Here is a 15,339-nt window from a genome sequence, read left to right on the forward strand (position 1 = left end):
TGATGTGTATGCTGAGGAACTTGAAACTATCCACCTGCTCCACTGCGGTCTCGTTGATGTGGATAGGGGTGTGCTCCCTCCTCTGTTTCCTGAAGTTCACGATCAATTCCTTTGTTTTGTTCACATTGAGTGAGTGGTTATTTTCCTGGCCCAACACTCCAAGGGCCCTCACCTCTTCTCTGTAGGATCTTGTCACAGTATCTCTATGCATTCAAATTTCCAATGATACTTGCAATTGTGTTCCTTGTCCGTAGCTTATGACTGCCCATACCATAATCCCACCATGTGGCCCTCTGTTCACAGTGTTGACATCAGCAAACCGCTTGCCCACACTGCCATTTGCCTGGTACAGTTTAAACTGGGATTCATCTGTGAAGAGCCCACTTGCCAGTGGCTGTGGAAAGTGAGCATTATCCCACTGAAGTCGGTTACAACGCCGAACTGCAGTCAGGTCAAAACCCTGGTGAGGACAACAAGCATACAGATGTAGCTGCCCTGAGATGGTTTCTGACAGTTTTTGAAAAAATTATTTCCTTGTGCAAACCAACAGTTTCATCAACTGTCTGGGGGGCAGGTCTCAGATGATCCCGCAGGTGAAGAAGCCCGGATGTGGAGGTCCTGAGCTGACGTGGAGGTCCTGGGTTACACATGCTCTGTGGCTGTGAGGCCGGTTGGACGTAGTGCCAAATTCTCAAAAACTACGTTGGAGGTGGCTTACGGTAGAGCAATTCTCTGGAAAAGCTCTGGTGGACATGGCTGCCAATTGCATGCTCCCTCAAAACTTGAGACATCTGTGGAATTGTGTTGTGTGACAAAACTGCACATTTTAGAGAGGCCTTTTATTGTCCCTAGCACAAGGTTCACCTGTGGATTGATCATGCTGTTTAATCAGCTTCTCAATATGTCACACCTGTCAGGTGGATGGATTAGCTTGGCAAAGGAGAAATGCTCACTACAGGGATGTAAACAAATATGTGCACAAAATTTGGGAGAAAAAAGTTTTTTGTGCGTGTGAAACATTTGTGGGATATTTTATTTCAGCTCATGAAACATAGGACCAACATTTTACATGTTGTGTTTAAATTTTTGTTCAATGTATTTACATCATATTAAAACAAAATAAGTGTCTTTAATAGAGAACTTTAAAATGGAATTCAGGTATAGCGGAGATGATTGGAGTCATGTCACCATGGTGTCACCATGATGAGGTAACCCTGCCTGAGACTTGTAAGCCTAACTGTCTCCCTTGGAGCAAGAGAGTGTAATGGTTAAGATGTTGGGTTCCAGAGCAAGACATCCACGTTAAGAATCAGATCAGTTACATTGTTGCCCAACTGCAGGCTGGTCTCTTGTGGAGTAGGAGGTCAAAGGGGGTTGAATGTAGCAGAGGTGATTTGGAATCACACTCTCATGATGAGATAGAACCAATGTCATCCTCAGACCAGGAGGGAATTTCCTCTTGGTTAAATGCAGGTTTCTTAAACTGTAAGTCGGGACCAAAAGTGGGCCCCGGGCATAGGAGAGGTGGGTCGAAGGTCATGAGAATACATCTATAAACACACACTATTTTTTCTTAATTTGGGTCATTGGAGGACGATTTGGGTCACGATAGTACGGTCAATTTCTAATTTGGGTCTTGAGCTGAAAAAGTTTAAGAAATTATCTAGATGTTGGTTTCCTGAGCAGTCCTCTGGTTACTGCCTGATTAGTCTGGCACTTGAGAGCTTTAAGGAAATCAACCCAGTCTATGTAAATGATCACAGACCCCTTTGATATAGGACCTCAGTTATATCCTCTATGATTTACAGCATTTGGTCTGAACTCCGTAACAAAAACCTCCTAAGGTCAATGTCTGGAAATCGAATTAACCTAATACAAACATTCCCATAAAAATCTGTCAGTTTAAGATAGAGATATCCACCGCATCTGCCTATGTAACACTTATGCATCTGCGGTGAAAACTGACAGAGCTAGAGCGGTGCTTGTCAGACCATGAGACATCTGGAAAATGTGTCTTCTCACAAAATCGTCTGTAGCATTCTCACGCTTTGGCCTACATTAAATAATATGACCCCTCTATCGAATGATGAGACTCACAAAAAAATGTGTGTTACTATTGTTTTGCTCTAGGATGCCCATAGGACTCACAAGATTTGTCTGAAGGTACCAGTCTGAACACTTGATGGAAGTATATATGGAGACCAGTGGAGGCTGCTTAGGGGAAGATGGCTCATATAAATGGCTGGAAATGAGCGAAAGGAATGGCATCAAACACAACTATGTGTTTGATATATTTGATACCATTCCACTCATTCCTTTCCATCAATTTATATGAGCCATCCTCTCCTAAGCATCCTCCATTTTTTTTGGGGGGGGGGGGAATCCTTGGCATGGTATGGTACCTTCTTAAAAACATTCCATATAGCTTACATTTTACAGGAAGTATTAAACACTATGTTCCAGCCAATGAGGTATGTTTTCAAGTTTGAATACTTGATCTTGGGTTCTCATTTAAGCACAGGCCAAATAAACACTACCTCCCCAGAGGTTACATACCATGATGGTCAGATTAGGGGTTGCTGTGATTATTCTCAGTGCAGTGTGTAAGTACAATTTCATCACTGGTAGTATATCAAAAATATTGTTGTTGGGGTGCCGTGCAATTCAAAATAGTTCAAGCTTCTTGAAGGATAGGATAAATAGACATTTAGAATGTTCAGCCAACACACATACAATCTAAAAAGAAATAATAACTTGAGTCAGTTGTCACGCCCTGATCTGTTTCTCCTGTTCCTGTGATTGTCTCCACCCCCTCCAGGTGTCGCTTATTTTCCCCAGTGTATTTATCCCTGTGTTTCCTGTCACTCTGTGCCAGTTCATCTTGTATGTTTAGCCAAGTCAACCACTGTGTTTTTCCCGTACTCCTTTTCTATTCTCTTTTTCTAGTTCTCCTGGTTTTGACCCTTGCCTGTTTCTGGACTCTGTCCCTGCCTGCCTGACCTTGCCTGACCTTTCTGCCTACCTTGACCACGAGCCTGTCTGCCACTCTATACCTCCTGGACTCTGATCTGGTTTTGACCTTTTTGCCTGTCCACGACCATTCTCTTTCCTACCCATTTGGATTATTAAACACTGTACGACTCCAACCATCTGCCTCTTGTGTCTGCATCTGGGTCTCGGCTTGTATCTTGATATCAGTGTTAATAAACAAAGTAAGAAAAATACATCTTAAACATCTGGAATGATTTTCACATCTTGATTTTCGATTATTTGAAAAGTTCAGACTATTGTTCTGTCTTGTTTAGCATAAATACAGTATCCTTGTGTTTCTGTTTCCATTTGATTTGATTTAGATGTAGACCGTGTTAACCTGCTAAGTCCAGTGATCACTGTTCAACTTGGTGATCCTGTAACACTGCTATGTGTTTTCCCAGTAGAAAAATTCAGCGATGAGCAAATACACTGGTACAAGCAAACTGTGGGAGGAATTCCACAACTTGTCTCATCGATGAATAAATATTTAACAGAGCCTGTGTTTCACTCTGGATTTAATAATTCACACTCCAATGTAAAATTGGCTCAACCGATGTTTCGCCTTACTATCATGAAGATGATCCCAGAAAAAGAAGTCATGTACTATTGTGCAATTGGAAGAGAGATGACTGTGAAGTTTAGAGATGGCACATTTCTGTTATTAAAAAGTAAAATAATTGTACTTTCTATTTATTGGACAATTTGTTAAGTAAAAAGACAAAACAAATGCCTGCCACTTTTGTGATTTCTCAGCTAACAAAAAGACTGCAGTAAAATATGTTTATCTTATATTATCTGAACGTCTGAAAATTACTCTGTTCTGAGTAATTAGGGAACGGTCAGAGGTCTGACTCAACCAGCAGCCAGAGGCTAACCTAGTCCATCCAGGAGACTCTGTGCGTACAGTACTCTCTGAGCTGAATCAGGAGACTCCCATCCAGGAGTCATTTACACACCTGGGAACAGGAGTGATGATTGTGAGAAGAGCCCTGAGACTCCATCTCCTACACAGAGGTGTGTCTACAGCCTATCCAAGAACAACCGCAGCCCTTCTGATGCTGGGACTTACTACTGTGCTGTGGCCACATGTGGAGAGATCCTGTTTGGTGACAGAACCAAACATATCACTATTAAAGGTACAAATTATTGTTAAATTGATAAGGCACCTTACACTTGAATCTTAACGCAAACATGCAAGCTTATTTTTAAGGTACCATTATTTAGTTTAAATGGGTCAAAGCGAAATAAATGGTGTTATCACTTAACATAAAACATAAAAAGCATGTTAAATGTATTTTCGTACCAGGAAACACAGTGGATCCCATTGTCCTCAGCTTGGGAGCAGCAGTCGCTGTGTGTGTGATTGTCATTTTTATTCTCGCTTGTACCAACAACAAGAGTCAAACATGTGATCATTGTAAAGGTAAGTCATTTTAGAGATACATATATATTGGTTTGTGTCAAATGTGTTAGCTATGTTCATTTAAAAGTAAAATATCACTTTATGTTCTGATTGAGTGCTTAATGTTATACTGTATATTTAATCTCCATTTTAGTGCTTTGGTTTCTATCTGTTGATACAGCAAGTGTCTCTCAGCATATTCACCATGATGATAACCTCTCATCAGAGCAGTCAAGTGGTCAGGTATGTAACATCTGTATTATCCAGTGTGTGAAAACAAGAGGTACATTGACTGTTACACGAGTGTGTATATTAGTGTATATGTGTATATTTGTGAATAAATCACTAAGTGCAGCAGTAACCCATGAGATATTGCAGCAGTGTTGTGTGTCATAAAGAAAATCTTTAAATATATTGTTAATTATAACCTGCAGCTATAATTTGGCTGGCTCAGTTGATCAAAAAGTGGTTGATAGTTTTATTTCAACGTATAGGTACATTTTAGTCCTGGGTTTTTAAGATGTTAATGTTATTATTTGACTTTTCTGTTATTATGCACAAGGGAGTTATTATCTACTGTACTCTATTGCTTAGGTGCCAAACACAGATATGTTAAACTGCATTGCATTTCTCTGAGAGGATAACTAAATGAGGAAGAAAGACAGACACCACAGGAGACTGTGTACTCTGATGTCAGGTGCTCAGGCTGGGAGTGAACTTTGTTTCAGTTACAGCATGGACAAAATTATATATTTCAAGCATCTCTATTTAGACTAAATGTTTTAACCAAAACTCATACAATCTTAGTACATTGCTCTTGGATTAACTTTTCCAATATTATAATACAATAGCCTAATAAAATTAGAACCATGTTGCTGCTCAAAATGCCTTCTGGAGTGGTCCACTTACTCTGAGCTGGAGGAAATGCATCTTTATATCTCCTTGTACAGTAAATGCCCAAAAGTATGTGAACACCTGCTCGTCAATCATCTCATTCCAAAATCATGGGGATTAATATGGAGTTGGTCCCCCATTTGCTTGTATAACAGCCTCCACTCTTCTGGGAAGGCTTTCCACTAGATGTTGGAACACTGCTGCGGGGACTTGCTTCCATTCAGCCTCAACAGCATTAGGGAGGTTGGGCACTGATGTTGAGTGATTAGGCTCGATTCACAGTCGGCTTTCCAAATCATCCCAAAGGCGTTGAGGGCAGGGCTCAGTGGAGGCCAGTTAAGTTCTTCCACACCGATCTCGAGAAAGCTTTTCTGTATGCATCTTTCTTTGTGTATGGGGTGTTGTCATGATGAAAAAGGAAAGGGACTTCCGCAAACTGTTGCCACAAAGTTGATGTACAGAATCGCCTAGAATGTAATTGCAAGGGTAATGTTAAGATTTCCATTCACTGGAACTAAGGGGCCAAGTGAGTACCATGAAAAACAACCCAAGACCATTACTTGTCCTCCACCAAACTTTACACTTGACAGTATGCATTGGGGCAGTTAGCGTTCTCCTGGCATCTGCCAAACTCAGATTAGTCCGTCTGACATCAATATGGTGAAGTGTGATTCATCACTCCAGAGAATGTGTTTACACTGCTCTAGAGTCCAACGGTGGCAAGCTTTACACCACTCTAGCCGAGGCTTGATATTGCCCATGGTGATCTTAGGTTTCTATGGCTTCTCAGCCATAGAAGCCCATTTCATTAAGCTCCCGACGAACAGTTCTTGTGCTGACATTTCTTCCAGAGGCAGTTTGGAACTCGGTAGTGAGTGTTGCAAACAAGCACAGACAATTTGTATGCTTTTCAGCACTCTGTATTCCTGTTCAGTGACCTTCCACTTTGCAGGCTGAGCCGTTGTTGCTCCTACAAGTTTCCACTTCACAATAACAGCAATTGCACTTGACCGTGGCAGCTCTGGCAGGGCAGAAACTTGACTAACTGACTTGTTGGAAGGTGGCATCCAATGACGGTGCCACTTTGAAAGTCACTGAGCTCTTCAGTAGGGCCATTCTACTGCCAATGTTTGTCTATGCATGGCTGTGTGCTCGATATTATACACCTGTCAGCAACGGGGTGTGGCTGAAATAGCCAAATCCACTCATTTGAAGGGGTGTCCACATACGTTCATAAATATAGTGTACATATTGGTAACATTGTGTAAAATGTTGAATGGAACCATAGTATATGGGGTTGATATGTGCAACATTATTTTTTGTTCCATACATTATCACACATCTAATTATAGCAATAAATAAATGTTAAAGTATTATCTTTATAATTTGATATCACTGAATATTTCCAGTATAGTGTCTTCGGTTTGTTATTGAAGTTTAAATAAAACAAATTGTTCATGATTCAGATCATAAGAATTCCCTCACGCTGCCAAACATACCCTCGTAAAACTTACTATGCTACCGATCCTTGACTTCGGTTATGTAATTTACAAAATAGCCTCCAACACTTTACTCAGCAAACTGGATGCAGTCTATCACAGTGCCATCTGTTTTGTCACCAAAGCCCCGTATACTACCCACCACTGCAAACTGTATTCTCTGATTGGCTCACTACATATTTGTTGCCAAACCCACTGGCTCCAGGTCATCTCTAAGCCTATGCTAGGTAAAGCCCCGCCTTATCTCAGCTCACTGGTCACCATAGCAACACACTACAGCTGGTATGTTTCACTGGTCACCCCCAAAGCCACCATTTCTTTTGGCCGACTTTCCTTCCAGTTCTTTACTGAATGGAACGGATTGCAAAAAAAAATCACTGAAACTGGAGTCTTCTGTCCCTCTAACTTTAAGCATCAGCTGTCAGAGCAGCTTGCCGATTACTGTACCTGTACACTGCCAATCTGTAAATGGCATACCCAACTACTTCATCCCCATTTTGTTACTTATCTTCTTGCACTTTTGCACCCCAGTATCTCTACTTGCACATCGTCATCTGTACATCTATCACTCCAGTGTTAATGGTAAATTGTAATTATTTCAACACAAAACTCTTTTTATTGCCTTTACCTCCCTACTCTTCTACACAGTACATAGATATTTATATTGTGTTATTGACTGTACGTTTGTTTATGAGTAACTGTGTTGTTTTTTGTCGCACTGCTTTGCTTTATCTTGGCCAGGTCATATTGGCAAATGATAACTTGTTCTCAACTGGCCTAACTGGTTAAATAAAGGTGAAATTCAAAAATGTTTAAATTAAAAAACTTTTATGGCATCAAATAAATTCATATTTTGTATAATATCTCTTAAACACAATAATGTAACTTTATGAAGTTAATTTACATAGAAGATTATGCTAAGATCTTACTGAGGAGAGGCAAACTAAGATGAGTGGGCTTCTCCTCATATAGGTAGGCCAAGCAAACCATGCAAAAGGCATTATGATCAAAATGACATATGACATAAGTATGGTATCAATTAGTAAGCCTAAAGCATTCAGCCAACAGATTACAGTAAGAGAAGCATTATCGCTGGTCTTCTGATTACGCTAACTGCTTATTGGTTGGAAATGGAACAGGAAATGTTGAACTTGAGTTTTTTCCAACCAATCAGGTAATTCTTAGAATTCAAATCAGCCTACATGTATATGTCTGCTCTCACCAGTAATTTCATTTGGGGACTGTAGACCAACTGTTGTTACAACACATCAAGATGATCAGAATCAACCTTGTTTGGATGTTAGTCAGTCAAATCTGTAAGTACCAGTTTTTAACCAACGGTTCCATACTGTACTGTCTTACTGGAGAGAAACATTTAAAACGGATCATATAATGATATCTGATTGAAAAGTTATATCTTCAGATTCAATATGATGCAATTAAGATGGCAATATATTTGTGGGAAATTCAAGTGCAAATAATTAATGACAGTAATTGTCATTTATATCATATATATATATATATATATATATATATATATATATATATATATTTATATATATATATATATATATATATACACACACACACACACATATACAGCTGATATCAGAGGTTTACCTACACCTTAGCCAATTACATTTAAACTCAGTTTTTCACAATTCCTGATATTTAATCCAAGTAAAAATTCCTGTTTTAGGTCAGTTAGGATCATCATTTTATTTGAAGAATGTGAAATGTCAGAATGATAGTAGAGTGATTTATTTCAGCTTGTATTTCTTTCATCACATTCCCAGTGGGTCAGAAGTTTACATACACTCAATTAGTATTTGGTAGAATTGTCTTTAAATGGTTTAACTTGGTTCAAATGTTTCGGGTAGCCTTCCACAAGCTTCCCACAATATGTTGGGGGAATTTTGGCCCATTCCTCCTGACAAAGCTGGTGTAACTGAGTCAGGTTTGTAGGCCTCCTTGCTCGCACACACTTTTTCAGTTCTGCCCCTAAATGTTCTATAGGATTGAGGTAACGATGGACATTATAGCAAGACAGTTTTATTTTTGTTTAATCAGACCAGGTGATATTTCTCCAAAAAGTAAGATCTTTGTCCTCATGTGCAGTTGCAAACTGTAGTCTGGCTTTTTTACGGCGGTTTGGAGCAGCGGCTTCTTCCTTGAAGAGCGGCCTTTCAGGTTATGTCGATATAGGACTCATTTTACTGTGGATACAGATACTTTTGTACCCGTTTTCTCCAGCATCTTCACAAGGTCCTTTGCTGTTGTTCTAGGATTGATTTGCATTTTTTCACCAAAGTACGTTCATCTCTAGCAGACAGAACACTGAGCACGTTCTTCCTGAGCGCTATGATGGCTGCATGGTCCCATGGTGTTTATGCATACTACTGTTTGCAAAGATGAACATAGTGTCTTCAGGCATTTGGAAATTGCTCTCAAGGATCAACCAGACTTGTGGAGGTCTACAATTTTTTTCTGAGGTCTTGGCAAATTTCTTTTGATTTTCCCATGATGTCTAGCAAAGAGACATTGAGTTTGAAGGTAGACCTTGAAATACATCCAGAGGTACACTTCCAACTGACTCAAATTATGTCAATTATGTGATCAGAAGCTTCTAAAGCCATGACATCCTTTTCTGGAATTTTCCAAGCTGTTTAAAGGCACAGTCAATTTAGTGTATGTAAACTTCTGACCAACTGGAATTGTGAAACAGTGAATTATAAGTGAAATAATCTGTCTGTAAACAATTGTTGGAAACATTACTTGTGTCATGCACAACGTAGATGTCCTAACCGACTTGCCAAAACTATAGTTTGTTAACAAGAAACTTGTGGGGTGATTGAAAAACTCGTTTTAATGACTTCAACCTAAGTGTATGTACAGTGCCTTGCGAAAGTATTCGGCCCCCTTGAACTTTGCGACCTTTTGCCACATTCCAGGCTTCAAACATAAAGATATAAAACTGTATTTTTTTGTGAAGAATCAACAACAAGTGGGACACAATCATGAAGTGGAACGACATTTATTGGATATTTCAAACTTATTTAACAAATCAAAAACTGAAAAATTGGGCGTGCAAAATTATTCAGCCCCCTTAAGTTAATACTTTGTAGCGCCACCTTTTGCTGCGATTACAGCTGTAAGTCGCTTGGGGTATGTCTCTATCAGTTTTGCACATCGAGAGACTGAAATGTTTTCCCATTCCTCCTTGCAAAACAGCTCGAGCTCAGTGAGGTTGGATGGAGAGCATTTGTGAACAGCAGTTTTCAGTTCTTTCCACAGATTCTCGATTGGATTCAGGTCTGGACTTTGACTTGGCCATTCTAACACCTGGATATGTTTATTTTTGAACCATTCCATTGTAGATTTTGCTTTATGTTTTGGATCATTGTCTTGTTGGAAGACAAATCTCCATCCCAGTCTCAGGTCTTTTGCAGACTCCATCAGGGTTTCTTCCAGAATGGTCCTGTATTTGGCTCCATCCGTCTTCCCATCAATTTTAACCATCTTCCCTGTCCCTGCTGAAGAAAAGCAGGCCCAAACCATGATGCTGCCACCACCATGTTTGACAGTGGGGATGGTGTGATGAGCTGTGTTGCTTTTACGCCAAACATAACGTTTTGCATTGTTGCCAAAAAGTTCAATTTTGGTTTCATCTGAACAGAGCACCTTCTTCCACATGTTTGGTGTGTCTCCCAGGTGGCTTGTGGCAAACTTTAAACAACACTTTTTATGGATATCTTTAAGAAATGGCTTTCTTCTTGCCACTCTTCCATAAAGGCCAGATTTGTGCAATATACGACTGATTGTTGTCCTATGGACAGAGTCTCCCACCTCAGCTGTAGATCTCTGCAGTTCATCCAGAGTGATCATGGGCCTCTTGGCTGCATCTCTGATCAGTCTTCTCCTTGTATGAGCTGAAAGTTTAGAGGAACGGCCAGGTCTTGGTAGATTTGCAGTGGTCTGATACTCCTTCCATTTCAATATTATCGCTTGCACAGTGCTCCTTGGGATGTTTAAAGCTTGGGAAATCTTTTTGTGTCCAAATCCGGCTTTAAACTTCTTCACAACAGTATCTCGGACCTGCCTGGTGTGTTCCTTGTTCTTCATGATGCTCTCTGCGCTTTTAACGGACCTCTGAGACTATCACAGTGCAGGTGCATTTATACGGAGACTTGATTACACACAGGTGGATTGTATTTATCATCATTAGTCATTTAGGTCAACATTGGATCATTCAGAGATCCTCACTGAACTTCTGGAGAGAGTTTGCTGCACTGAAAGTAAAGGGGCTGAATAATTTTGCACGCCCAACTTTTCAGTTTTTGATTTGTTAAAAAAGTTTTAAATATCCAATAAATGTCGTTCCACTTCATGATTGTGTCCCACTTGTTGTTGATTCTTCACAAAAAAATACAGTTTTATATATTTATGTTTGAAGCTTGAAATGTGGCAAAAGGTCGCAAAGTTCAAAGGGGGCGAATACTTTCGCAAGGCACTGTAAACTTCCGATTTCAACTTTGTATATATTTTTCTTCATTGTTTGATGGAATGGATAACATAGCTGACAAACTGATTTCATTCTATTTTTGTGTAGTCTTGATTCACTCTGAAGAAGTTCCTCTGCAAATTCCACTGACCACAGCTCAGCTCGGAGAGTCTGTATCTCTTCCATGTTTTTTCTCAGAGACAATTGATTATTTCCAATGGCTGTACTGGTACAAGCAAACTGCTGGTCAAATGCCCCAAGTTGTGGCAACTGTGGAAAAGAAAAAATCTGCACATTTTGTTCTTAATGGGGAGTTTAACAACATACGTTTCACAATGGAGAAAGCAAAAGTTGGATATCTTCTCATCATCAACAATATCAGCAGATCAGATGAGGCAGCATACTTCTGTGGAATAGGAACAGTGTATGAAATTAAGTTTAGAAATGGAACATTTTTGTCTGTAAAAGGTAATTTATTTCAGAAATATGATTTATCTCAATGTTTATCACAACAGTTTTGTTAAGTTATCCATAGTTATTGATGCTGCGTGTGTTGCATACATATGATTCTAAAAAGCCAAACTGCAATAAGTGTGTATTCACGTGACACGTACATTTCTTCCATAAAAACAACATAAATTAGGTGTCAGTCAGAAGAGGTCACACTACCAGACTGTAGAACAACAGCCAGTGTCTGACCCAGTCCATCCAGGAGACTCTGTGACTCTACAGTGTACAGTACTCTCTGAGACCTGTGCAGGAGAACACAGTGTGTACTGGTTCAGAGCTGGATTAGGAGAATCCCATCCAGGAGTAATTTACACCCCTGAAAACAGGAGTGATGAGTGTGAGAAGAGCCCTGAGACTCCCTCTCCTACAAAAAGCTGTGTCTACAGCTTCTCCAAGAACAACCTCAGTCTCTCTGATGCTGGGACTTACTACTGTGCTGTGGTCACATGCGGGGAGATCCTGTTTGGCGACGGAACCAAACTTAACACCATTAAAGGTACAACTTCTTGTTAAATTGAAAAAATACCTTACACTTGAAAATTTGTATGCAAACATTCAAGCATATTTTATAGATACCATTATTTAGTTTAAATGGGTCAAAGCAAAATAAATTGTGTTATCAACTATGCAAGCTTAACATCAATCAAAAAAGCTTGTTAAATCTATTTTTGTACCAGGAAGCACAGTGGATCCCATTGTCCTCAGCTTGGGAGCAGCAGTGGCTGTGTGTGTGATTGTCATTTTTATTCTTTCTTGTACCAAAAACAAGAGACAAACATGTGATCATTGTAAAGGTAAGTCATTTTATACATACATATACATTGTTTTGTGTCAAATGTGTTAGCTATGTTCATTTAAAAGTAAAATATCACGTTATGTTCTGATTGCGTGCTTAATGTTATGCTGTATATTTAATCTCCATGTTCATGCTTGGGTTTCTATCTGTTGATACAGCAAGTGTCTCTCAGCATATTCACCATGATGATAACCTCTCATCAGAGCAGTCAAGTGGTCAGGTATGTAACATTTGTTATCCAATGTGTGAAAACAAGAGTTACATTGCCTGTTACAGGAGTGTGTATATTAGTGTGTATGTGAACAATTTGTGAATAAATCACTAAGTACAGCAGAAACTCATGAGATATTGCGACACTGTTGTTTGTCATAAAGAAAACCTGTATTTAAATATGTTGTTAATTTTAACCTGCCTCTATTATTTAGCCAACTCTCAGTTGATCCAAAAAGTGGTTGATATTTTTAATTTTTTTTATATTTTAGATGTTTGTCTTAAAATGTTAAATTACTTCCATATTCACTAGCTTATGTATTGTCAAGAAATCTGTAGTGTAACTTCAAATATTATATTGAACAATGTCAACACGCTGAAAAAATATTTTTAGATATTGGTCATTAAAACGTAAATACTTTAGAAATGTTTTGTTTTATTAAAACTTTGGTTTTGCATAGCCAAAGCCTTTCATTAATTAACAAGTAGGAAAAAAACATGACATTAAAATATGATCCACGTTAGATCTGTGTTAAATCACGCTTCACAAAAAAGCTGCATTGTCAGCGGTCCAGGGCCCTGTACTTTAAATTGAATCCTAGCCTCTGAATGCACATTTCCCTTGAACATATGATGTTATTATTTCGATTTTTCTGTTATTGTGTACAATATTCATTATTTACTGTACTCTATTCCTTAGGTGCCAAACACAGATTTGTTAAATTATGCTGCATTGCATTTCTCTGAGAAGAAAACTAAAAGAGGAAGAAAGAAGAGAGACACACCACAGGAGAGTGTGTACTCTGATGTCAGATACTCAAACTGGGATTGAACTGTTTCAGATACAGCATAGACTAAATGATCTCAGTCAAGCGTCTCCATTTAGACAAAATGTAAGAGTTTTGGTTAAGAAAATCTCAGGACATTGCTCTTGTATGAAATTTTACAAATATAAGATACAATTTCCCAATACAATACCATACACAATGGAATTACAACCATTTTTTTCTGCTCAAATAGTGTTCCACTTACTCTGAGCTAGCTGATGTCAACTGGTAGCAGGAGGGACTTCATCTTTAAATATCTATGTATATGTTGGTAACATTGAGCAAAAGGTTGAATGGAACCTTATCGTATGGGGTTTATACGTGCTAAATCATTTTTGTTCCTTCATTAACACGCATCAAATTATAACTATAAATGAATGTTGTGGTATTATCATTAGAATTGTATATCACTGAATATTTCTAGAATAGTGTCTTTTGTTTGTTATTAATTTGACAAGAGGTCAAATTCTTACTGTCCGTCATCGTCTATTTGTTGATTAAACCATTTTATTCATGATTCAAGTCATAAGAAGCATTTTTATACCATTTTGTAAATTCCTCTTTTTATATAATATCTCTAAGGTAATCATTTAACTTTATGAAGTCACTTTACATTGGAGATTATGCTAAGATCTTACTGAGGAGAGGCAAACTAGGATGGGTGGGTTACTCCTCAAAGAGGTTGACCTAGTAAACCATGCAAAAGGCATTATGGTCAAATAGAAGTATATGACATAAGTATGGTATCAATTAGTAAGCCAAAAGCATTCAGACAACAGATTACAGTAAGAGAAGCATTATAGAACTATCGTCCCAGATACATATCACCAGTCTTTTGATTACACTAACTGCTTATTGGTTGGAAATGGAACAGGAATTGTTTAACTTTTCCACTGTTTGGTAAAGGAATGGACATTGGTAGTGTCTGAATATTATGTTGTAAGTTGTTATTTTCAAATCATGGTGGCTCATGTAGGAGAGTGCATTGTGTTAAAGGTGACAGTCTGAGATTCAATTCAAGTTAATTAAATTCAATTCAAGTTAAGTTCAAGTTAATAGAAAATTACTCTTAAATAAAATACTGTAGCTTTTTGATATCACATGAGCTTGTTTTACTCTTTGTTTCTAAACAATGTTATTGTAAACAAATACTGTATAACTTCAAAAGGTGATGTCGTGACTTTACTTTCATTAATCTGATGACTGTTGAGCTAACATGGGCTAATGCGATTAGCATGAGGTTATAAGTAACAAGTTGTAAGTAACAAGTAAGTCCTTCTTCCAAGATGGCGTAGCAGTGCAGACGTTCGTCCTCTCGTGTACTTTTGTATATTTTTCGTCTTTTTTTGTATATGTTTCAATTTTATTTTCAATCTCTTCTCCATTTAAATTAAATTATACCTTCCGGTAACCTGCCTCACCCAATGTGATACGGAACCGCTATTATTTTTAATTTCTAGACCTTACAGCAAAAACCACCTAGCCATCAGAAGCTAACCAGCTAATTAGCTACAAGCTATTTAGTCATTGTTAGCCACTGCTAGTGGCCTTTACCTTCTGCACAGGTACCAGCCCTTTTTTAGCTTGGATAATACTCGCCAGCCTACCAGTAACGGACTGTCTCTCCACTACAACGTCGTATTCCTGCCGTAATCCCTGCCGTAATC

The 15,339-nt window shown here is 38.6% G+C and overlaps 1 protein-coding gene and 1 pseudogene across 1 annotated transcript; one reads left to right on the forward strand and one right to left on the reverse strand.

Annotated features, from left to right (window-relative positions):
• Window positions 1–15,339, reverse strand: part of LOC139365851 (uncharacterized) — a 50,574-nt pseudogene that overhangs the window by 21,902 nt on the left and 13,333 nt on the right.
• LOC139365773 (signal-regulatory protein beta-2-like) lies at window positions 8,083–13,677 on the forward strand. The gene is made up of 6 exons (XM_071102856.1): window positions 8,083–8,144; window positions 11,438–11,797; window positions 11,973–12,335; window positions 12,517–12,633; window positions 12,794–12,855; window positions 13,546–13,677. Exons 1-6 carry the CDS (start codon window positions 8,102–8,104, stop codon window positions 13,675–13,677), a joined length of 1,077 nt encoding a protein of 358 aa, XP_070958957.1. The 5' UTR covers window positions 8,083–8,101.

This window comes from Oncorhynchus clarkii, chromosome 14 (assembly GCF_045791955.1).
Source record: "Oncorhynchus clarkii lewisi isolate Uvic-CL-2024 chromosome 14, UVic_Ocla_1.0, whole genome shotgun sequence".
Taxonomy (NCBI): domain Eukaryota; kingdom Metazoa; phylum Chordata; class Actinopteri; order Salmoniformes; family Salmonidae; genus Oncorhynchus; species Oncorhynchus clarkii.

Excerpts from the sequence above, each read along its gene's own strand:
- LOC139365773 (XM_071102856.1), top strand. The coding sequence starts at position 8,102 with ATGATCAGAATCAACCTTGTTTGGATGTTAGTCAGTCAAATCT. Across the intron at positions 8,145-11,437 it reads GATGTTAGTCAGTCAAATCT|TCTTGATTCACTCTGAAGAA; the intron begins GTAAGTACCAGT and ends ATTTTTGTGTAG. Across the intron at positions 11,798-11,972 it reads AACATTTTTGTCTGTAAAAG|GTGTCAGTCAGAAGAGGTCA; the intron begins GTAATTTATTTC and ends AACATAAATTAG.